The sequence below is a fragment of the Macrosteles quadrilineatus genome, unplaced genomic scaffold (genome assembly GCF_028750875.1).
Source record: "Macrosteles quadrilineatus isolate MER2022 unplaced genomic scaffold, UCM_ALF_1.0 Scaffold_3__2_contigs__length_128488019, whole genome shotgun sequence".
NCBI lineage: Eukaryota > Metazoa > Arthropoda > Insecta > Hemiptera > Cicadellidae > Macrosteles > Macrosteles quadrilineatus.
The window spans coordinates 9,584,295-9,610,044 of record NW_026542596.1 but is presented as its reverse complement, the minus strand read 5'-3'; the positions used below and the strand labels follow the sequence as shown (position 1 = coordinate 9,610,044).

The window sequence follows — 25,750 nt, the reverse complement described above, 5'->3', positions numbered from 1 at the left end:
GTTCCCATGGTCCGATCATGCTGGATCGCGAACTCATTCAAGTTTATCCCGCCTTACACCTTCAAATCAAATTTCATCAAAATCGGATAATAATTACTCAAGTTATCGTGTTCACGGACACATATATATATATATAAATCTATATATATATGATATATATATATATATCATATATACATATATAAAAATTTGAACGAATGATGTTTTTGGCCTCTGGGGACATTAAAATGAAAAAGTAAATCGGTCCCGGGCCTAAGTCTTACCATGAGACCTACGGTAATAGCTACTTCCCTATAGAGAAATTCGCTAAAATCGGATGATTCTTTTAGAAAACACCCTGTACTTCATGAAGTTTCAGGCTAAAAATTGTGCAATCTGAAATCCTTGTGAACCTATAGTAAAATAACAACACTACTATAATCAACGATTGAAATGAGCTGATTCTAAAATGTCCTCCCGATGTAGATCGCCGGCTTTGATAAATCTTTCTCAATAGGTGAATTATGTTGAAGTAAAAGCTGGAGTTTTGAAAGTGAACGTCGTTTATCAGATGATCGACACAGCGGTAACAGCTGATCACTTATCAGCTGATTTCAGGATATGCAGTTGCGTCCTGTTATAACCTAACCTTCCACTAGGCCGGCGCCGCACATACTGCTACAAAACAAACACAATTATATAGACTAAATAGTTGAGTAATTTATTCAGAAGTCATTCATTAACCTTAGCCAACATTTGATTCGTTGCAAATGTAGTACGTGCTGCAGTTGTGAGTGATTAGTCAAGACAAGACTGAGTTGATCATACAACAATATGTTCTCAAAATGTTCTTCTACATGTTGATATTTTAAAGTTACATTCTAATAAAATCTCATAGCCATACTAGATCAATCAATTAAGTTTAAGATTATATTTTTGTAGCATCCATTACAGAAGGGTGCACATTGATTAACTTATACATGAAGGAGCAATTCAGTTCAGATGGAAATAATAATAAAGTTTCAATAAAAAATGTTTTTGAAAGACTTATAGTTTTAAATATATCCTATTGTACTTGTAAAAATGAGAAACTTCTCAAACATTTGCATTTTAAGTATTGTTTGTTAATTTAGAGTAATATTTATTTGGTCTATTGGTATTAGTTCTACTTCAGAACAGGCTATGGGTGTGAATAATAGATTACTTCAAAATATTCCATAATATATACTTATTTAATAGGCAAGCAGGTTTTTTGTGACAATTACTCCTCCGAAACTACTGAACCGATTGACATGTTTTTGGTGTCATTGGAAAGAGTGTAGTGAAGTTGTGCGACAAACTTTCTTTTTACGGAAATAATTAGGGAGTGAGGCCCTGGGGCCCTTTAAAGTTTTGTATTTCTCCATAAGATTAACATGGGAAAGAAACCAGCTGTTGTCAGAAATTAAAAGTGAGAAGAAGATATGCTAATTGTAAACAATCAATAAGTTTGCTAATTTAACAGTTTTGCTACAAACATTTACTGACTTGGTTGAAATGAAATATTTACTATTTGAATTTGAGTTGGCGTAAATATTACAATGGAAAAAAGCGAGAGAGCCTGGATAAATTGATATAATCTGTTATTTACATCTTGAGTATTTCCATAACCTTTGAGTTGAATCATTTAAAGTCATCAGAACTATGACTGTTATTCGTTTTAAAATAACACCTGTAATACTTAGCAATTGCTCGAATTCGAGCAAAAGGGATACTAGTAAGTATAGATTAACTACTCAAACGTTCAGCTGGTGCTGGTGTTAGTTTTAACAAGATTACCTACTGTAGTTCCACTAAGTATAGAGCACTTATTGTTTATTGTTCATCTTTATTATTTAATTAAAACAATTATTTTGATCAAAATGAAACAATGTACAAAAAGTATTTCTTTCCTAATGGTTTTTCAGCGAAAACGAAAATGAGGTAATTGTAGAATATAATAAAGAGAAATACTCCCGCCGGGCCGCAGCAAACCTGTAGACTAAGCGAATTTCCATCTACCTGGCTGGAATTCCACTAAATTTAATCCCTTAAAATTGTCAGATTTATCTCCTTTAAATATCAGTACTTAGGTTTGCCGCTACAGGGAGACAAAATGTGTTTTTATTGAAATATTAATAGCAAAGTATGAAGTAATAGTATATTTCACTACTAACTAGTCACGAAAGTGTCCCATTCCGGGGCGAGATAGTGTTTTACATGTGATTCGAAGACGACCATGGGAAACACTATCAAGCCCCAAAATGGGACTTATGTGGCGAGTATTGATCAACGATACTTTTTATCATGATAAAAAAACTACTTCATCAAACTTAAACTAATTATCTGATATTTCGTAATACATTCATTTTTCTAATATAAACACAATACGGCTGTACCATTAATTTTAGGGTACAATTCAGCAGATTCTAACTTTGTTGATGTCAGGCAAAGTATTGTTTGTGTAGCAAAAGTAATGTTTATGTCAGGTTAAGTCAGCTGATCTATTTGTTTTTGGTGTATAGAAATTGACAATTTTCGAAGCCACAACAATTTATTTATTCTCCATAATAATAACATGGTAATTTTAAATTTACACTTTTTTGGAATTTTTTCTGTAACCGTTAGGCAAACAACAACGCTTTAATATTTTAAATTGTTTGTTTTTTGAGCTTTACAAAATGGTTTGGATAGAAATTTAAAAAAAAATTATGTTTTCAGGGTGAAAATGGGAAAACCCCATTTTTATCCCATAAAACTCCTCATAAGCCCCTGTTCCCATAGTCCGATCATGCTGGTTCGCGAACTCGTTTGAATAAATGTAGGTTTACACGTTTATACAAAATTTTATCAAAATCGTACATTTTTGCTCGAGTTATTGTGCTAAGGGACACATATATCAATTCACGGACACAATAAGTATATATATGAATTTGAACAGATGGTGTTTTTGGACTCTGGGGACCTCAAAACAAAATAGTAAATCGGTCCCGGGTCCAGGTCTTACCATGACACCTACGGTAATACCTTATTCCCTATATGGGAAATTCTCTAAAACCATATATGGTAGTGCTTAAGCCTTCGCCAGCATAAAACACACAATAAGAAGGCATTGCATAAAATTTTATATGAGGATGAGAACTTGCTATTTAAAATAAATGGCATAGTATAGTTAGGACACAATAAGTCTTTCATACAAGTTTTTTCAGAAATATTAGTTTGTAGCGAATTTCCCATATAGGGAATAAGCTATTACCGTAGTACTCATGGTAAGACCTGGACGCGGGACCGATTTTTTTTTTCGTTTTGAGGTCCCTAGAGGCCAAAAACACCATCCGTTCAAATTCATATATATATATGTCCGTCAGCACAATAACTCGAGCAAAAATGATCCGATTTTGATGAAATTTGGTACAAACGTGTAAACGTATGTTTATTCAAACGAGTTCGCGATCCAGCATGATCGGACCATGTGAACGGGGGTTTAGGGGGGTTTTATGGGGTAAAAAAAGGTTTTTCCCATTTTTGACCCAAAAAACATAACATTTAGCAATTTCTTTCTAAACCATTTTGTAGAGCTTAAAAAACGAATAATTTAGTATATTGAAGCGTAATTATGCGGCTAATGGTTACGGAGAAAATTCAAAAAAATTGTAAATTTAAAATTCCCATGTTATTCATATGGAGAATAAAAAACTGTTGTAGTTTGCTTGTTTATGAACATATTTTGATCATATTTGGAAAATGTTTTTATTTCTTACTAACTATTCACATTTTACAAAAAAAAAAACAGTTTTACCCTCCCTGATGCAGCAAACCTAAGTACTTGTTAAACAAATTCTATTTAAATCAAGAATAAATGTTATATTTTTAAGTAGACATTTCAGTGTAAATCCAATCAGTCAAATGGAAATTCGCTTAGTCTGCAGGTTTGCTGCGGCGGGGGTATTTATCAATATGAAAGTATCGATAGTAATTTTTTTTCCAGATTCCATACCAAGAACATTAAACTGCTGACTCTAGAAAACTGTATGAAAAAATCTTTACTGAAGGATGACATATTCTCTTAGCTGTATCTTTGGAATCTTCATACTTATCACAGTTTCGGCTAATCCATTTGGTGAGTATTTATAATTTTTTCATATAGCCCTAAGTAGATACTGTATAACAAAGTAAATAACAAATGCAAAGCTTTGGGTGAGTCAGTAGCGTAATGGACTGTGAAATAAGCAGGGGTGTTGTTATTACTATCCTAGTGCAACTACTTAACATTTAACTCAATACAGTTTGTTCTTGTACTAGTACTGTACCTTACCCCATACTTTGCTTGATACATTTCACTCAAAGAAGGTTTCAGAGGTCCATGTAGATGGGAAAATTAAAGATTAAATCAAGCTGCCAACTCCTCTTTAAAAATTGATATTGCCTCTGAAACAGCAAAGTAGGAGCAATTTGATCACACAGTTAATCAATAGTTTAAAGTCTCTTATGGATTCCTGCATGGTCTACCTACATGGGCTCCTATGCAGATGTACGGGGGGAGAGGGGCAAACTAGCATTTTAATCCAAGAGTTGAAAGAAAAGGCCCCTCTTCATTAGCATGAGCAATTTTAATGTTAAACACTTTATTTATTAGCCTACACAATTTTTGGCTGTCTAATTCAGATGCCGGAAAATTGTTTAAAACTTTGGAAATATACTCATTTATCTCTACAATCTGTTTAAAACTTGTGATACGTGAGTTTCATATTACGTTTTTCCTTAATCTGAAAAATCCAGCTCCCCCTGGAAAGACGAAGAAAAACAATTTAATTTTTAATCTTGATGCAGGACGGGACATTTTTGGTCGCAGTGGAGGATTCCCAAAGTTCCCTCTGGCTCGACGACATCTACAACAGTGTGGAGGACGTCTCGTCTCACATCATGCACAAAGGAGCAGTCACAGAGCCATCGCCAAGATAGTGGGTGGGACCTCAGCACCTTACGGAGCTTACCCCTGGCAGGTAGGACACAGTAGTGAGTAGTGTCAATACTGTACTCTAGGCAGGGCCTTCGCCAAGATAGTGGGTGGGACCTCAGCACCTTACGGAGCTTACCCCTGGCAGGTAGGACACAGTAGTGAGTAGAGTGTCAATACTGTACTCTAGGCAGGGCCTTCGCCAAGATAGTGGGTGGGACCTCAGCACCTTACGGAGCTTACCCCTGGCAGGTAGGACACAGTAGTGAGTAGTGTCAATACTGTACTCTAGGAGCCATCGCCAAGATAGTGGGTGGGACCTCAGCACCTTACGGAGCTTACCCCTGGCAGGTAGGACACAGTAGTGAGTAGAGTGTCAATACTGTACTCTAGGCAGGGCCTTCGCCAAGATAGTGGGTGGGACCTCAGCACCTTACGGAGCTTACCCCTGGCAGGTAGGACAAAGTAGTGAGTAGAGTGTCAATACTGTACTCTAGGCAGGGCCTTCGCCAAGATAGTGGGTGGGACCTCAGCACCTTACGGAGCTTACCCCTGGCAGGTAGGACACAGTAGTGAGTAGTGTCAATACTGTACTCTAGGAGCCATCGCCAAGATAGTGGGTGGGACCTCAGCACCTTACGGAGCTTACCCCTGGCAGGTAGGACACAGTAGTGAGTAGAGTGTCAATACTGTACTCTAGGCAGGGCCTTCGCCAAGATAGTGGGTGGGACCTCAGCACCTTACGGAGCTTACCCCTGGCAGGTAGGACACAGTAGTGAGTAGAGTGTCAATACTGTACTCTAGGCAGGGCCTTCGCCAAGATAGTGGGTGGGACCTCAGCACCTTACGGAGCTTACCCCTGGCAGGTAGGACACAGTAGTGAGTAGAGTGTCAATACTGTACTCTAGGCAGGGCCTTCGCCAAGATAGTGGGTGGGACCTCAGCACCTTACGGAGCTTACCCCTGGCAGGTAGGACACAGTAGTGAGTAGAGTGTCAATACTGTACTCTAGGCAGGGCCTTCGCCAAGATAGTGGGTGGGACCTCAGCACCTTACGGAGCTTACCCCTGGCAGGTAGGACACAGTAGTGAGTAGTGTCAATACTGTACTCTAGGAGCCATCGCCAAGATAGTGGGTGGGACCTCAGCACCTTACGGAGCTTACCCCTGGCAGGTAGGACACAGTAGTGAGTAGAGTGTCAATACTGTACTCTAGGCAGGGCCTTCGCCAAGATAGTGGGTGGGACCTCAGCACCTTACGGAGCTTACCCCTGGCAGGTAGGACACAGTAGTGAGTAGAGTGTCAATACTGTACTCTAGGAGCCATCGCCAAGATAGTGGGTGGGACCTCAGCACCTTACGGAGCTTACCCCTGGCAGGTAGGACACAGTAGTGAGTAGTGTCAATACTGTACTCTAGGAGCCATCGCCAAGATAGTGGGTGGGACCTCAGCACCTTACGGAGCTTACCCCTGGCAGGTAGGACACAGTAGTGAGTAGAGTGTCAATACTGTACTCTAGGCAGGGCCTTCGCCAAGATAGTGGGTGGGACCTCAGCACCTTACGGAGCTTACCCCTGGCAGGTAGAGTGTCAATACTGTACTCTAGGCAGGGTCTTGCAATACAAATCTGCTTCCAAAAGCCCCACCTGAAAACAATTTTGAACAGAGCATATTTTATGGGACTTTCACTGGGCGACAGTGGTGGACTTACCGGGGGTTATGGAATACCCCCAATCGAAAAGGGGTGTCCGGGGGTTCCTCCCCGGAAATGTTTCCATATATTAAAGTGAAAATCACACACCTCTACTAATATTTTAATGAATTTTTTGACTGTAGGAGTACTCGTCCTTCGTACGGGGTTGGTGTATAGGTATAAAATGCTTATTGCAGTTATACTCGTGCTTAGGGTTTGCAATGGGAGAGGAAACAGTTTGAGAAAATTTGGCTCTTTTAATTTACAGTATGCTATGGTATGACACATCTACCATAGCCTACATGTTCTGCCACTAAACCTAAAGAAAAAAATTTAATTATTGAATATTTTCGCAATATCAAAAGATAACTATTAATTAAAAACATAAACTTAACAGTAAACAATCCTACTTTACAGTTCTCATTTTGTATCACAGCTTTTTGTCGCTGCTTGGTTCAAACAATGAATACATTGTATTCATTATGGTTCAAATTAGCCGTATAATAGTAGTACTGCACCCTGGTGGTGAACGTTATAACTTTTTAATGATATTGAATATCATAGAACCAACTTGTGTAGTTGAAACAGCGCTGACAAAATTCTTTAATTTCTTTTAAATATGAATACTCATAAGGTTAACCTGGGACACTCCAGAGCTACTGGGGCGGAGCCTGAAAGGGGTTTTGAGATAAGAATATGTCTGTATGTTCATTGGGAATGTGAGCTATCATTATACCAAATTTTAGCCCAACCAAACTAGTAGTTAATCCATTATTGAACTTCAAACAAACAAACAAAACAACCAACAAACAAACACACAAACTTTCACATTTCTAATATTACTATTATTATGATACCCATTTTTACCCAGCTATGCACCAGGTTCCAGGTAGGCATCACCCATGAACCTCTGCCAGTCTGGTTAACTGTTCCAGCAAGCCCTATACAGGGTGATCAACTCAAGGAGGTCACCATTGGGATATCGGAAACGGTAAGAATTAGAGAAAACTTTAAATGGGGTACATTCCTTTATTTTTTGTGGCAGTTAAAAATATGATTTTATTTTTTCAAAATTCAGCCGCCATTTTCCAAAATGGCGGCCAACTTTGAAATTTCTTATGGAACACCCTATATTTGATCATGTTTTCGGATAGAACAGTCAATTTAAAAACTTTTTTATTCTTGACATTTTTTCGATAAACCCACTCGTTTAGGAGTTACAGCCTAGGTATGGAAAAATGACTTCCGAGTACATTTTACATCATGTAGCTCCTAAACAAGTAGGTTTATAGCAAAAATGCGAAGAGTAAATAAGTCATAGAAGTTTTAAAATTGCATCCACATTCCAAAAAGACCATAAAATACACATTTTTCCACTTTTCAAGTTTGCCGCCATTTTGGAAAATGGCCGCCATTTTGGAAATAATAGAATTAATAGTTTTAATGAATTTTATGGTCTTTTTGGAATGTGGATGCAATTTTAAGACTTCTTTGACTTATTTACTCTTCGCATTTTCGCTGTAAACCTACTTGTTTAGGAGCTACATGATGTAAAATGTACAACGGAAGTCATTTTTCCACAGGCTGTAACTCCTAAACGAGTGGGTTTATCGAAAAAATGTCAAGAATAAAAAAGTTTTTAAATTGCCTGTTCTATCCGAAAACATGATCAAATATAGGGTGTTCCATAAGAAATTTCAAAGTTGGCCGCCATTTTGGAAAATGGCGGCTGAATTTCAAAAAAATAAAATCATATTTTTAACTGCCACAAAAAATAAAGGAATATACCCCATTTAAAGTTTTCTCTAATTTTTACCGTTTCCGATATCCCAACGGTGGCCTCCTTGAGTTGATCACCCTGTATACTAAATAGTACAGTGCTGTAACCTGGCTGGGAAGTGATGCCTTATACGTAAAAACAATCCATTAAAGTGAAACTGAGACACACGAATTAGTATACAACTTTTAACTCATATTACATCTGAGCTTTTCGAACTATACTTTGTTCACAAAATTTTGGCGGTTTTAGAGGAAGAAATCTATCCCCTCCACCTGACCCTTACCTTTAAAATAGAAGTAGCTTAACAGATGATGTAACATTACTGTAAAGCACAAAATAGTGGTTGGGGAAGTTCTTCTCAAACCGCCTAAATTTTGTGAACAGAGTGTAATGGGTTACGGGTCTTAAGTGAACAATGGTACACACCTAGAGTAAAGAGTATGTGTAAAATGGCTTCTTAAAATGGAATTTAAATCCAAGACCTCTTAAATCTCTTAGGTGGAGATCCAGGCTTACCGGTCGGCTAGTCACAGGTTTGAACACCATTGTGGGGGAGCAGTCGTGGGAGAGAGACTTATATTGACAGCAGCTCACTGCATAGCCAACCTCGAGTACCCGGAGAAAATCAGACTCATCCTCGGCAAAGTGAATCTCAACTCTCGCGACAGACACGAACGCACTTACAAACCAGAGAAGATAGTCATCCACCCTGATTTTAGAAAAGGTAGGAGACAATGTTTTATGAGTATAGTGTTTCATTATTGACCTTTGGAGGCTGAAATAGATGCACCATCCACATGGGCTAGCTCAAGGCCGCACTAGATATACCTAGCTGTAGCCAATTTGGTACTAAAAGATGATTGATTCCCACGTTTTTCGGCGATTTAAAAATATATTTTCTGCCTTAGTTTTTGTTACTGCAATAATTGTTTCGACATAAAATATGCTATTTCTTTTCCCTTTAATGTTGGTTTGGTGAAAAAGTTAGCATGTTCAATCGTGATCAGTGCGCATTCAGTGTGTTAAGTGGCTCAATTCAGCTATGTTAATTTAAATCATTGACTATTGAACTGAAGTCAAAGTTTACATTCCAAACTGGTGCACATAGTCAAAAGGTTTGACTGACACAGCAAGTTTTTGCTAAGTTATTGATCCAAAATCCATATATAAATCCCAAAGTACCCATGAACATTTGAGAAATCTACAAGTCACACCCCCATAAACCATACTTAAAATGTTCGTCATGAGAAACCTTGCGCAAAACTATCCATTATTTCATAAATTGCCCTTTAAGGTCGTAATTCCTTTCTAAAGGGAATTTTCCATATACCTAATGTTAAAAATACCCCAGCTATTAAAATCAGGTGTGATTGTTTGTATTATTGTATTATGTTTTGTTTATTGCAGCTTAACAAATCAAAAATTGTATGAATAATGAAATCAAACAGGGTGAAGCCTGTGCGTAACAGCTAGTATTAAAGAAACAGCTTATTTAGACAGTAACAAAAGCTATACAGATAATCTCACTCTGTTCTAAACTTAACAATTGCCTCTTCATTTACATTCAGCATAAAGAGTATAAGTAATTTGTGGTCTTAACTAGCTGTACTGGTCTTTAGCACAGCATGCTAGATAAATTTATCATTAATGGTCTCTACTGTTTATATGGCCAAAGGTACTGTCCAACATAACACTATTCTAAGACCACCAATACCTAAAAATCACAGGCAAATTTATTAGTTTTGAATAATGAAATTGATTAGGCACATATTGTAATTAATCAAACCTGACAGCCAGCACTATCAACACTGGTCAACCTGAACCCCCAAGCATAGTTAAACTTTACCTTCAAGATGCAGAATGTCAGGTTTGGTTTCAGCTGTTTTTGTCAGTTTTGCTCACTTAGTTGATAGTTGTGAGTAGAAGATAAGTTGATCTTGCCGACATATAGGCTATTGGAGTATGAAGGGTGATTGGTTGCAGATGGCCCTCACAGCAATGACATAGCCATGATCAAGGTGAGAGCCACAAGTGAGGGAGGTATCCACTTCAACTCTCACATCCAGCCCATCTGTCTGCCAGATATGGTCACTCAGAGGGTGGCCACTGGAGACTGGTGTACTGTCACAGGCTGGGGCGCTCAGAGTCGTAAGTACAATCATGTAACCAAACACGTACAAGCATGTTTAATCCATGGTAGAGCATTTAAAATACCCAAATTTATCAAAAAGTAAAATTAACTTTTTCTCCTTTTAACAGTCAAGTCTTACTCTGTAAATCTGTTGGGAGTACAGTCCCTTGCACAAGGAAAAACCAAACAAAAAGATGCACAGAAGCAGATTTTTCTAGCATCGGGATTATATATAAAACACCCACCCAGTGGTGCGCTAGGAAATAGTTATTTGTGTAACTAGTGGTGAAAATGGCACTTTGCTGCACACGAGAGCGATGTTTGAATGTGGGATTATTCACAGAACAACGGCACCATACCATCCAAACTCAAATGGCCAGGCTGAAAGGTACGTGCAGACTGTCAAGAAGGCGTTAAAATCCATGGAGGGAGAAAAGGGTACACTGCAAAATAAAATCCAAAGACTTCTAATGCAACTCAGGCAATCCCCGAATTCAACAGGTACATCAGCATATCACCTAATGTTTGGAAGGAGTGTACGAACAAACCTAGCAATAATTGTTCCAACATTAGAACCGAACAAATATCAGAAGAAGGGAGTCCAAGTCGGTATAAATAGTTATTTGTGTAACTAGTGGTGAAAGTGGCACTTTGCTGCACACGAGAGCAACGTTTACGCACGAGCCGCAGGCGAGTGCGGAATGATCTCGAGTGCAGCAAAGGCCTTTTTCACTCGTGTTACACATTATATTTTTCCTACAGTCACTATAAAGCATATTAATGATTAGTCTTTCAAACACTATACAACACGTTTTTAGGTTCAGCTGGCAACACAAATGGTGAATTAGAGAAAGTAGTACCTGCGGTCCATATCACTCCGCTATTTTTCCTCGGCAAGAAATGTGCTCCGCGTTTTGAGAATATAGTTCCGTATGTTTTTGTAATTTGAAGTGGTTTCCGCGCCTAAAAAAATGCTTTAAAGGTATTTTCTTGTGTATTAAGATCGTAGGAATGTTTTAAAAACTTTTATAAGAAAAGTCCAGAAAGTTCAGAAATACCGAAACTATAAACACGAAATGACAGGTTAAATCGTAGTTATAATAGTCTATCAGCTCTTCATAGTATTATTATCTTTAAGTGTTGTCAACCTATTTCCAAGCGTACAAGGATTACGTAGAATAGTAGAACCATGCTGATTTGTGTTGTTTCGTTGGAATCCTGATGTGCGGCAAAGTATAAACCGTACGACAAAGTATAAACCGTACAGCAAAGTATAAATATGCAGCAATTAGCAGCTTTCTGTACTATAAACAGTACAAGGAAGCCAACTTTGTCGAGTGACTGTAGGAAAAAGTACTTTCCATTCAGTTTATGAAATGTTTGTAAACAAGGGCGAGACGGTTTTTCACATGTGCAAAAAACTGAAATACGATTTATTTTCATTATGGTCAGCTGAAGTCAATTTTAAGATTCATTCCATCTTATTTATATGGAGAAGTATTGTTTACTTTTTGTTACAGGTTCATATTCAAACAATTTCCAAATTGTTTCCAACAATTACAATCTATTAATGAAATAATGCTTTACTTATAGTATTACAACTAAAGTGTTAAGTACACTATCTTGAAATTAAAGAAAAATATTTAAGTTAGTCAGCATTAGCGTACCAAAAATTTTCACTAAACACAAACAAAGCAAGCTTCAGATTTTACAACACGGTTTATCCTTAGTCCCAGCGCTAAATCCAGATATAACCAGACAGATAAACCCATGGCTGTTGCCAACCTTATAACCAAAGTTCCCCGTAAAATCCCTGCTGTTGAGCAATGGCCATCGTTGGTCTCAGCTAAGGTTGATCTTGACTAACGCTTTATGTCGTGAACCCATTTTTTGGCTGTCGGCTAAAATTGACTGAGATCAACGATAACTACGGGCCACAAAACCCCGTACTCGTGACCGCCTCTAAGACTACTTAGACTCATAAAAGTCAATGGAGCCTAAAAATCCTTATACTTTGTTTCTCAAACTTTGTTGCTCTAAAACTGAAACTGGGCAGCGACCGCAGTTAAAATATGATATAAAGTTTCAGTTTTATATCATGATGTTCAGTTTACGAGACTATAATAATTTAGAGGAGGTTATAAAAGTAATTCGACCAGGTTATAAAGATTAAAAACCTATATTTACATTTTTACAGAATACAGCACAAACAATTTCATGTAAATACCAGCAGTAAAAAATTCTGTTATTTGCAATGCTTCACAATTAATGGAAAATAGATGGAAAAATAGATCTTATGTCATGTGTAGATCAATTCCAATCATATACTACTTGATATATTTACACTCAAACGGTACTTATTTAAAAAAATTAAATAGTAAATGTATTTATACAGTAAACCAAACTAAGAACATGTTTTTTGAACATTGGAATTTTCAAATACAAATTTTGATAACAAATACCCTAGAACCTCGATAATAAGTCTCTCATAGGGATTATCAAATAAGACTTGTAATCAAGGTTGACTTCTTATGAGGTTTGCGGTAACTTTAGTGACTAACCCTCCATCAGTCGCACCTAATCTATTAGATACTGTACCGCAACATGAAAAATACCCGCCATTTTTGTGTCCTCGTCCCAAAACCGGTCTTGGCCAGTGTGCTGTTTCATACCCTCCCCCACTCACCTGTTAGCGTTGTCCAGTGCACACATGCCTTGTTTGCTCCGTTGTATCTGATAGATACAGTGCGACCTGTCCTGTTTTTATTTTGTGATGTACCGTATCTCAAAATAAAAATGGAACCGATCTTGTTTTTATGTGAGATGTATCTGTGTAATATCATGTAAAAATTAGGTAATGTAATTCAATATATAAATAAATAAAAATGTTTTTACCCAGCAAAGAAAACTTTGAGTTTAATTTTACTTGAAGTGGCACTGGTCGCAATTCAATTTGACATGGGCATGTTCGCACTGTTTCTATTGGATACAGGAATGTGTGTGGTCTGAAATCTGTTTTTACTAATTGAGAAATGCTTAGAGGACGTGAAATCTGTATAAATCTATAGGTCAATAGTTGTTATATGAAGTAAAATAAAAATTAGGGGGAAAATATATGTCTAAAGCACTCAAGGAAAAATTGTCAAGGAAAAATGTATCTGAGAGATATAGTGCGACCAGTTGTGCTAAAGAATTGGTGCGACCGACGGAGGGTTAAGGATGGTATAATATCAAGCGTATTTAAAAATTACTTTTGTTAACAAGAATGCCTTGTTATCGAACATTTTGTCATTCAGTTTCTATTGTATGGACCTTGATATTTCATGAAATAAAAATTTTGTTGCAGAAGACGATCTGGAGAGTTTATCAGATGAGTTACAAGCAGCCTCTGTGCCTGTGCTGGACCAGCACACTTGCAGACAGAGTGATGTCTACGGGGGCAGAGACCAGAGTATCCTGGACAGCATGGTGTGTGCAGGGACATTGGCGGGGGGAGTGGACGCTTGCGGCGGGGACAGCGGGGGTCCACTAGCTTGCCAGCTCAATGGTGAGTAACTCATCCCTGAAACACAAAGCCAATTAGAGTATTTGGTCACTAAATTAATTTTCAAGGTTTTATTGTTACTGGATTAAGAATAAAAATTAGAAATTAAAATATAGGTCATAGTTTATTGACTTAAAATATTATTAACAATGTTTTTATTTATTTATTTACTTAATCAGATTTTTCTGTGTCTGCAACGTTGCCACAGCCAGTTTTTGATTTTGTTTTATAAGTGAGACTCTGCTGTAGCTAAATCTCTTTTTTCCACACAGAGTAAGCCGACAGTTTGATAACATAAATCCTCTAACATTAATTACGCCAGCAAACTTCTATGCTATGCATTCATTTTTTGCAGGTAAGTTTGTTCTGACGGGACTTGTGTCGTGGGGAGATGGTTGTGCCAAGAAGAACCGCCCCGGAGTTTACACCAGGGTAAGCCACTTCTCACCTTGGATACAAGAAACCATGGACAAGATGGGGTTATAGCAGACGTACGAATTAGTTGATCCTATCAGTATTATTGTTACCACAGCACCTAACTGTGATGAAAACTACAGACGATTCAACTGCCTTAGACTAGTAACTAATTGATGTGTTGAAACCAAAACTTGGATCTCAAACCACCGATACTTTTTATGGAAGTTTCGGTTTTGAGATTCAATAATTTTTTTTAGAATTGAAATTTGAAACTGCATTGAAAAAATTCATTGTGTCATTGGTCGAACCTGATACCAGTTGTCTGTTGTCAAATAAATAGATAGCTTAAATTCAGACTACAGTGCAGGAGAACAAAGTTGTGAAATAACTTTTACCACTTGGATTTATTTTCTATAACCCTAATTAGGCAAGTAAATAGGGTTTTGCAATTCAGTTTTGATATTTCAAATTGAAGTTTTGGTTTCAAGATTTGAAATTTCTGGTTTTGACTATCTCTAGTTTAAGGTATCTATTTATTTTGGACTTTTATTTGGAAAAAGTAGTATCTATGTTAATGTACTTATTTGAGCACAAGGAACTTTTAAAACACTAAAGAAAAAAATCTTTTTTTCCCAACTTTTCCTCCATTTGGCCTAACTGACGACCCACAGAAAACAGTTTTATTGCAGCTACCTCTTGAACTTTTGTAGCTTGGCAATTGGTAGCTATAAAAAATTCTAGTAAACCAGAAAACTCAAAAAGACTCTGAGTAAAAGATTTTGTCACAATCTTTGAGCAAAAAATATGTCAATGACTTTCTCAAAAGTTGGATGATTTTCAAAATTTTCTGTTTGTTTCCGAAAATCTTTTACCCTATTATCAACCACACAAGTGCCGATTCAGGTGTTTTAAATTAAAGATTTATATGCTGTATGTATATAGTAAGATAACATTACGTATACTTCTGACTGTGATATTTAGTTTAATTTAATGTACAAATTTTGATATTAATTTATTATTTGCAAACATACTATGCTTTTCGTAGTACTAAAATTGATCTTAAGTTCCTCACCTACAATCCTTATTAGTTTAAAGTGTCATAACAAAGACAATGTGTAATAGCCTATAATTAATTTATATGAGTAGTAATTAGTCATAATCCTATCACACATGTATACCTATATATTTGTAATTTTATTTAATCCGTTCAAGATTTTTGTGCACAAGACTGTAAAAGTTTATGCATTTATGAGAAGTAAAAGATCTTTCATGCGTTAATTCTGTAGGTAAAGGCATGTTTACACCAAAGTTGACGACTTAAAGTTTTGTCAACTTTCTTTGATCCTAAAAACTGACACTCCACAGGAAACCAAAATTAAGTGGAAGACAGAAAAAAGTTGTAATTGTAATGTATTCAATATAAAAAAAACCAATAATTGCAGCAACTACTGGAAAACACATAAACGCGGCTTAATACCTTTGACTATTGATACAAATTCAGTATACAATACTCAATGTTAACAACACCCTTTAAAACTGAAGATAATATAGGAAATGATACTCCTAACAATGACATACTAAGAAAAGTTAAATTTGGGGATCATAGTTATTTGTGACACAGATATTATACATGAAGAAGAGAAGCATCAAATAAAACAAAGTGTTAAGTTTAAATTAGTAAAATAAAATTTAGTTAATTTTGTTTATGTGTAAATAAATTCCAGTAAAACATATGGATGTTCAATAAAGTGTAGAAAAGATTGTTTTGTTTTTAGAACCTTTCACAACATTTTTAGATGTTTAAGCGATATCTATCTTTTTATTGGGAGCATATTTGTATACTTTGATAGAAGTACAGTAGACTTTCATGAGTGGCTTAGTAATTGTGGCTAATCAAAATTAATTGTGGATAAAAAAACCAAACATAAAATTATTGAGGAATAAATAACAATAACTTTGAACTTTTAGTGAAGCTTTAATACAGGTTTAGGTAATAATAAAACATTTTAAAATTGTGTTCACCCCTTCTAACTTTGTTTCACTTGTCTACTTACAAAACAAATAGTATTGGAGAGCATATATATATTGTATAGGCCTACTAATAAAACATAATAAAACACACACAAAATGTAAACAGTTATTCATTATTTCAAATAATGAACAGTTATTTCATTTACAGTTATTTCATTGTGGTCGGTGAAGTAAACAATGGTATTCCAGAATCATCTTCAATGTGCATCCAAATGACAGAATTTAAAAATATACAAGATGTATTGGTAATTTATATCAAAGTCTTAAAATATTTGTTGATTTGAAACAAGCACAAGTTGGTTTCAAACCTGATATCTTGAGTTAAATCTATTGTTTACCTTATTAATTAACAACACAGAAAAATAGAGAGCAGCTAATTATTTATCTTGAAGTAGGCCTTGTCTAGTTGCAAAACCATCAAAGAATCATGTTCTTGATGAAACAGAGCTTCTCTTTAGCTAGACTAAATATTTTAAAACAATGTTCACATAAATATTTTATATCGGTTTGTATTATTCACAGAAATATTTTAACAGTAGTGGAGGAATCTATCAATACCTCAATCAATTCCCAATACGGCTTTCAGAAAAAAAGCACACTAAAGAAATGAAATATTTTAATAGAACATATTTACTACAAACTTAAATAACAATAATAATAATATTAAAATAAACAAGTTATCAAATTTAAATTACAAACTTTATAAGCCACAGACTACCAGTATACTGGTTTTTCCCAAAACGTACTATTCATAAGCTAGTTGTATTATTTACAACAATCAGAACAAAATAGTGAACCCACCGTTATAAAAACTTTGCTTTGGCATCATTGTGGATTAACGCTGTCTCGGCGAGTTTCACCCGATCTTTCAACAAGGTGGCCTGGTCTGTGGGCAAGTCTGAGACGTTACGGAGAACAAAGTGGTGCAGAAAGAGACGCAGACTCTCTCGGAACATGTGGAGCTTTTCTGGACGAGAAACACGAGAAAACACAGCCGAGACTGTTTCTGGCAAGTCACTCAACAAGACGGAGAGCAACACTTGTCGTAACAATCGGACGTGACACTTGTCCATCTCTGAGAACTGCATCACCTGTGAAACAGACATAATATTCGTATTTGCAATTTCAAGATTAGTCTTTAAAGGAAACTGCACCAAGCTTAGGTATACGAGAGTTTTTATACCCGTGTTTCGCAACGGGAAGAGGACACAAATGAGAATAATGTGGTTCCTCAGTCCTGGCTTATGAAATAGTTACAAATCCTTGGGAGAAAAAAGAATACCAAGAAAAAAAACCTTAATTTGACTACTTAGTCTTAGTGCAATACAATTTTTTCTTTAACACATTTGCAGCGGGTGGTTTGGATCTGGGAGAAGTGGAGCATCTCGTGCATGCGCATGTACTGGTTCCAAGCCATCCAGCCTTGTTGAACAAAAATAGCCAGTATGAGTCTAGACTTTGACAGAGAATGTTACAGCTTGCTCAGCGTTGTCTGTGAATACAATAGCGACCTGTTTTTCCCACCCATTCTCGGTTCGGGCGCTCTTCAACTTTTAACGGATTTTAAAGTCTGCACTTGGGTTTTGGTCAGTTCACGCTTGCGTGTTTTCGTTGTGTTTTGACTTTTGTTATGTGTTGTAATGTGTATTTTTTGACTGATATTTGTGCTGAGGTTGGTAGTAAACTTCCCGGTAAAAACCCTCTCTAACAAGCTCAGAAATCAACTTGTTGTCTTTCTCCCTCCAATTGGCAATACAATGGGGTCGGCCACGATCCAAGCAGTGCTGCTATCTGTGGGTGTTTTAGCGAACTACGTCTATTCTCGTTATAACACAGCCCATCACCACACATTTTTTGCTATTAGTCAGACCAAAATATTTCAATTGAAAGCTCATCGCCCGGCAACGGGTTTGTTTGATGCTGCGCCACACCAGGGCTACGCCTGCCATTGATGGGCTGCAGCAAGTGTGTTAAATTCAGGTAAGGAATTTAAAATTTAATTTTCTAGGGAACCTAGTACGGTGTAGGTCTTGCATGTTTAAAAATACTATAACTACAGTATATGATTTAATATGTAAAGATAAACTCTAAAAGTGTAGTAGACCTACTTACGTTTAAACCCCAAGTTAAATTTAAGGTCAACAGGTCCCAAGAATCGACCAACATACAGTAGTGTAGCAACTAGCAATAACTTACAATCAATTAGGCCTACTTCATATTGATGTTTCATAGGATATGCCCCTAATGATATTTACTCTAATTCTCCAATTATAGTCAAGCCTATTTAACTATAGCTCATTGTACATGGTTGGTGAAAAGTCCCGGAACACTTAAATATTTCACTTAAATATTTTAAAAAATAATAAAGATAGAGCAACAAAACTTGGTACAAATTCACTGGTCATTAAAAAAACAATTTAAAACAATATTCAGTGATATGCTACCTCCTCAGGGGACGGCCCTCTTCTAGGAGTCAGAAAAAAATCTTAAATGTGTGTAAGCATAGGTTGATATGCACATCAAATTAAAGGTCTTTGTCAGTAAAATACAATGCTGCAAACCCAAACTGTAATGGACAATCGACTAAAAAATAATCAATAAAGAATACGGTAGTTGAATTTGCGTTTTGAATCTTTGAATGGCTGCTATTTTTGACTGAGTTAATCTTTTGAGCTAAGTTTGCGGCATTGTATTTGGCTAATCAAGTCTTTTAATTTGATGTGCTTAGTGACCTATGCTTACATTAATAATTTTCATCCGACTTCCAGAGGGCGCCTCCCTAATTGCATTGCAAATTCAAGGAATATATAAATTAATTAATATAAAAATCTGTTTTTTTTTGGCTCCTGTCTTATAATGTTACCAACAAAATTGCCAAAATGAGTTATTCAAATTTATACTTGCCTTTAACACTGAAATTGGAAGAGCTTTTTCCAAAAACAAATGTGCCAAAAACTTTGCAAGGTTTACAATTTTGGATTGGGAGAGTTTGGAGAGTTCTTTCAATTTATCCCAAACATGATACTGGATGGTCATCTGAAAAATACAAGCCATTGTAAATACTATAACATTATAAGTTGAATATAACTACCATTATAATATAAGTTGAAGTTACTTATACATTTGATTTTTACCATGTTAATCAGCTTCAATTTTAGGCATATTATTTTCTCATTTGCCTACAAAAACACAATAGCATATTTTTTATTTGTAGTACACAGACTTTTTTTAAGTAAGTTTGCAAATGAGATTTTATGATTACGGTCTGTTCCTGCTAGTGCTAGCCTACTGCTGCACAATTGACTAAACAGCAGTAGACAACAGTGAAAACTTCACGACGTTGTGAAATTCTATACATCGCAGTGTTTTTGTTTAAGGGTTAAAGAGAAAATTAATTACTCTATATTTGTTTACATTTAATCACACTGATGAGACTTGGAGGCAAGGAGTCCAATAGATGTTATTTGATTTCCTTTGACATTTTGTAACGAAAATACCAACCAAAAAATCATAACACAATAAACAAATTTATATGTTTTGATCATTAAATAAAATTACAGGACTCCAGAAAATGGAAATCTTCGTCTGCAAAAAATCTCCGACTTCTAAATAGTTCCCTTAACATCTTTTAGCGAATTTCCCCTATAGGGAATAAGCATTACCGTAGTACTCATGGCAAGACCTGGACCTAGGACCGATTTACTTTTTCGTTTTGAGGTCCCTAGAGACCAAAAACACCATCCGTTCAAATTCATATATATATATATTTACTAGCTGACCCGGCGAACTTCGTATCGCATTAGTTATAGGTTTCCCCTAAGACAGACCGACCCGGCAGACGTTGTCTTGCCTTTGACTATTTATAATTTAAGTACCGTTACGTTTAATTTTCAAGATGATCTCGTTCGCATCGCTCAATCACGTCCTGGTTGAAGTTCGTTCGCTACGCTCACTCACCTTTGGGTTGGAGCTCGTTCGCTACGCTCACTCACCTTTAGGTTGGAGCTCGTTCGCTGCGCTCACTTGCCTTCAGGTTAGATGTTCGCATCGCTCAATCACGTCCTGGTTGAAGTTCGTTCGCTACGCTCACTCACCTTTAGGTTGGAGCTCGTTCGCTACGCTCACTCACCTTTTGGTTGCAAATTAGCTGTTGTCATAAATGTAAAAGAAATAATAGTGCTGCACCCTGTTGGTAATCCTTGTAACTTTAATGCTATTGAACATCATAGAACAGAACCAACTTGTTTAATTGAAACAGCTGTTAAGGTTCATTAATTCCATTTCTCATAAGGTTAACATGGGAAACTCCAGAGCCACTGGGGCATAGCCCTTTTAAGAATTTCGAAACGGGAAATAGTTTACGTCCGATTCGCATACCTACAGAATTTACACACCAAATTTCATAACGATCGGTGAAGTCGTTCCGGAGGAGTTTGCAGACAAACAGTGTGACACGAGAATTTTATATATATAGATATATGTGTCCGTTAGCGCGATAACTCAAGCAAAAATCATCCGATTTTGATGAAATTTGGTACAAACGTTTAAACCTACATTAATTGAAACGAGTTCGCGAACCAGCATGATCGGACTATGGGAACAGGGGTTTATGGGGGGTTTTATGGGGTAAAAATTGGTTTTTTCCATTTTTGACCCTAAAAACTTAAATAATTTTCCAAACCACCTAACGTAATTTCTTTCCAAACCATTTTGTAGAGCTTAAAAAAAACTAATAATTTAGTATATTGAAGCGTTTTTATGCGCCTAATGGTTACAGAGAAAACTCCAACAATCTGTAAATTTAAAATTCCCATGTTATTCTTATGGAGAATAAGTAAACTGTTGTTGTTTGCTTGTTTATGAACATATCAAAATATGTTCATTTGATCAAAATCAAATTTGGAAAATGCATTCATTTTATACTAAACTATTACATTTTACAAAAAAAAATACCTTTTTACCCTCCCTGTTGAAGCAAACCTAACTACTCATTAAACTTATGTTATTTAAATAGGGAATAAATGTGATATTTTTAAGGAGACATTTTAGTGTAAATCCAGTCAGGCAAATAGAAATTCGCTTAGTCTGCAGGTTTGCGGCGGCGGGGGTATTTTAGAACTGATATGTCCAAGAGTATGAGCACTTAAGGGTAGTTTATTTCCACAACATAGGCCTATGTATTGAAAACAGCCGTATTGCTATAGCATGACAAAGAATGACATTATTTTCATCACCTGGTGTTTCCTGTCCGCCTTACAGAGCTGGGAAGCCAGATGGGAGTAGTAAGGATTATAAGTTTTCTCTTGCATCAAACAATGTACCATAACATGCACAATCTCTTGTTCTTGCTGGGCTTTCAATCCGAGTCGAAGCAGCTTTTCAAAGGCATCTAAGTAGTCCTGTGTCATAGCTCTTGTTAAAATTAATATTGTAACAAATAAACACAGTAGGCCTAGATAAAGTTTACATGATTGTATCCTGGTTTGAAAAATGAAAAGAAAGTGTAGTATAACTCCAACCATCCAAATTTTAATCATCCGGATCATCTCTAGGAGAAAAAATGTGCCCTAAAAGAATTGCTAACCCTGGTTTTGAAACGAACAGTCTGACTATTCATTTTCGAGCGATATTTTCATTATTTTGGTTTGAAATTGTTGGTCTAAATTATTTAGACATTGTTTCAGTTTGTAAACGCCTGTAGAATCAAACAACTATATTGTCATCAAAAGTAAGCCAACCTAAATTTTTTTTAATTTCAGAAATATATCACCTGTAAGTTAAACTGACAACATATATTTCTAGAATAGAATAAAAATTGTAACTTTTCAGTTTTTAAGTTCTTTGTTACCAAACTTAACTAATTCAAGAAATCGTTGTAAGGTTGCAGCAGAAATTGATTTAATATCAAAAACTTTAAGTAAATGGTAATACATGAAAATAATCCTCAAAACAGATACAAAATGTTAACATAACCCTTTCAAAAATTTACTTAAGGTTTTTTTACACATGGGAGTCAGGGCCGGATTTAGCATTTTGGCACCCCTAGGCCTAAAAACTTTTCCATTCCCTACACTGGTTGAAGTTAATTTCTTACTACCTTTGACAAAAACTAGGCCTATATCATAATTGCTTAAATTCCAAAATCACTCCACAATGCAATTGTATCATTGCAAGTCTTTTGAAGAATTTACTTGGTTCTGGCCTTTACAAAATGCCGTCTCAAACACTTTTAGCAATTTTATGCATTAAATAGAGAGGTCACGTTTTTGGGACTGAATTAAAACGATTAACCAGCCTTAGGTCTTAACGATTCCTGTAACAAAGCTTGGAGATTGCTGCTGCCGTCGTGCCTTAAAATATCAGGACCAAAAACATGAACTCGTACAGTTTATGATACCATAGATTAAACAAACCCTCTTAGTAGATTTATGAATCAGCTAAATAATTCCTGTTATTTCAGTTATTTAAAACCTCGTTTAACCGAATAAAACTATCCAATCATAAACAATAGTTCGTCCCCTGGTTTTATTACAAGAAACTGAAACCAAAATCATAAAATTAACCCTGAAATAATATCAAAAAAATTTCGTCAACACCATGAACTAGACATAAAAATGTTTTTTCAATTTTACAATGGAATGAGAAGTCTACTTGTTTTGGCTAGTCTCATAGTAATACTGCATCTAAATTATATTCACAATGCAAAACAAAGTCATTAAAAATAGTGCTCTAGTGAGTATTGCATTTATTTAACCTCTTGCAAACTAAGTTTAATACATTTTTCATTAGATTTAAAGACAAAGTCAGTTTCTATTGAATGACATATTTTAACTTGATAACTGTTACAATAAACACCAGATTAAGTGTTGCAGGTTGTTGTAGGCAAATCAAAAGATTGGTTAATAACCTTTGTTTTGTGAGGTAAGAGTGGTAACAGTGTCTCAACAATAACATTAGCACGCAAATGCGCCCCTATTCACTTCGAGTAGTAGCGCAGAGCTCACATGAACATAGTGGCAGTGGAAATACGATGTGAACCATTCCAAAACATCCCTACAGCCTTCTCCCGTGTTTAAGACCAATGTAGTAACGAAGTTCATGTGTAATGTTGGAAATAGTTTAACTTTACCAACAATTATTTTTCCTAAAAACATCAAAATGCTCAATTTGCCTGATTTTTTTCAAGATCAATTCGGGAAAAATTTTAAGTTATGGCTATTTATTTTTATTTGTAGACATTAAAAAAAATTCCCCTTCGCCTTGCGCCCATAGGCTCGGGCCTCTCAGGCCTATTGGGAAATCCAGCCCTGCATGGAGTTGAATTGTAATACTACAAAAACATTTTGGAAACCTTTTTTAATATATAGGCACACCATATCAGGAATAATCCTGGTTCCCAGCCTAGTGCTGTTCATTCTTGTACCATCTCGTTAATTTCTTTGCTTGACACATTACAAGCTCTGGCCAAGGCCTATGTGGATGGGCAGATGCAAGGTTAAAAAAAAAAAACAAGGAATTTAAAACAAAAGGAAAAATTGAAAAATAACCTTTAAAGAACAAAAAAATCAACCCCACATTTTTTTAAATATTGAAGTTATAAAAACCTCCTATTCCCACTAACCTCAGCAGTGACGAGGATACAGAAGATGTTGCGTCTAGTGTCAGTGTTCATCCTCTGTTTACGAGCCAAGTCTAACACAGTTTGGCTGTATTGACTGTCTGAGGCAGGGGTGGCAGAGTTAGGGGTGGGGGTGGACTCCACTCCTGTCCAAGCAGATCCTACGATCCACCAACGACCTCTCTCTTCCGCTAAAAACCATACCATTCACAGTGAATAGGTACTATTTGCTAGTTCTCTTTATAATAGACCTATTTAATGTTGATTTCTAGATAATTTTCTAGAGTACAGTGTTTCATTTAAATTAAGACAAAGACGTAACGGAGGGAAAAGAATTTATCAATAAAAATAACCATGTCTACCAAACATAAAATGACACAGAAAAAGGTTGCCAATGACACAGAAAAAATATACACTTAAATATGAAATGGTTATAACGGCTATAAGAGTCTTTAATTTTGATGTTTAGCATAAATGATTTCTCATTATATTATATTTGTTCAATCGAAACTATTTTATTAAATATCAGCTGACAACAATAACAAAGGAAAGAATTGACTGCTGTTGTGCTCGAATCCTGCTCAATATATATTTTTTTTACTTAGGATAATAAACTAATTTAGCCTTGCAATACAAAGTAGAAATTAAAAAAACAAAGCCCTCAATACGAAGTCACCCTTGATAATAAGTGTATTTTCAAATGCTTTTGATTTTAACCCTTCCCGAGCGGCGGATGCAGTGCGAAGCCCTATTCACAACGAGATAAATCATTTGGTTGGGGTTAAACAAATTTATTTTGATATTTTTCCACATACTGTATATCTTAAATAAATGCGAAGATAAGATCTTAAAAGTTAAAGTTTATTGTAAATATATTTTTCATCAAAATAATAGGTATTTTTATAAGTTTTATTACCTTAACTGTTGCATGTATATAACGTCTAAAGATTGTAAATTTTGTTTAGGAAAAACATTTATTTGTAATAAACTCTTGAAAAATTTAATCAAATCTATATATTAATACACAAGCAGTTTTCTTTTCACAGTCATAACACGATAACGGCTTGACGTATTTTAACGTTTGATGTGTCAAATTAAAGGTATTTTCATGTAGATGTGCAAATACGTCTCAGAATATATAGAAAGGGCGTCACTTAAGTACAGTTTAGGGCTAAAGTTTGGGAATGGCGCCATCTGTTGACATTATATCAAACTCAATTCCCTTTGTTTACAACTAAACATATGGACGTAGTTTGAAATACTTTTTGAGGTTAACCACAGACTGCAGGACTTATTACTTCCAGAGCAAAGCTGGAATTTATATTTGTATTCAAACGTGTATTAATGATGTCTGATTCATAAATTAATAGTGTCCTAGCAAGACTTGAAAACAAATTGTTTGTAATAGTTTAATTTATTTACCTAACATCGCATTTTCCAAAATATCGTGTTGTTTTGGTTTCAGTTCGCTGTGATGAAATGAATTTTTGAAAGTGATTATTTACAGTGCAGTTACCCATTACATTACCATATCATGTAATTTACACTGTATATCAAAATTCCGTGGTAGTGATTTATGTTG

The 25,750-nt window shown here is 35.7% G+C and overlaps 2 protein-coding genes across 2 annotated transcripts in view; one reads left to right on the top strand and one right to left on the bottom strand.

Moving 5' to 3' along the window:
* The first annotated feature begins 3,990 nt into the window (after window positions 1–3,990).
* On the top strand, window positions 3,991–14,966 carry LOC128988786 (trypsin-1-like). Its single transcript, XM_054410416.1, has 6 exons — window positions 3,991–4,117; window positions 4,828–5,000; window positions 8,926–9,151; window positions 10,411–10,575; window positions 13,905–14,105; window positions 14,458–14,966. The coding sequence occupies exons 1-6, from the start codon at window positions 4,051–4,053 to the stop codon at window positions 14,586–14,588; spliced, it is 963 nt and encodes a 320-aa protein (XP_054266391.1). The 5' UTR covers window positions 3,991–4,050; the 3' UTR covers window positions 14,589–14,966.
* Window positions 12,739–25,750, bottom strand: part of LOC128988785 (nucleolar MIF4G domain-containing protein 1) — a 41,143-nt gene continuing 28,131 nt past the window's right edge. The window contains exons 8-12 of the mRNA XM_054410415.1: window positions 24,172–24,359; window positions 21,785–21,949; window positions 19,455–19,586; window positions 17,352–17,641; window positions 12,739–14,120 (exon numbers count right to left, since the gene is read on the bottom strand). Of these exons, the coding sequence (XP_054266390.1) occupies window positions 17,354–17,641; window positions 19,455–19,586; window positions 21,785–21,949; window positions 24,172–24,359 (773 nt within the window). The 3' untranslated portion in view covers window positions 12,739–14,120; window positions 17,352–17,353. The remainder of the gene's footprint in view (window positions 14,121–17,351; window positions 17,642–19,454; window positions 19,587–21,784; window positions 21,950–24,171; window positions 24,360–25,750) is intronic.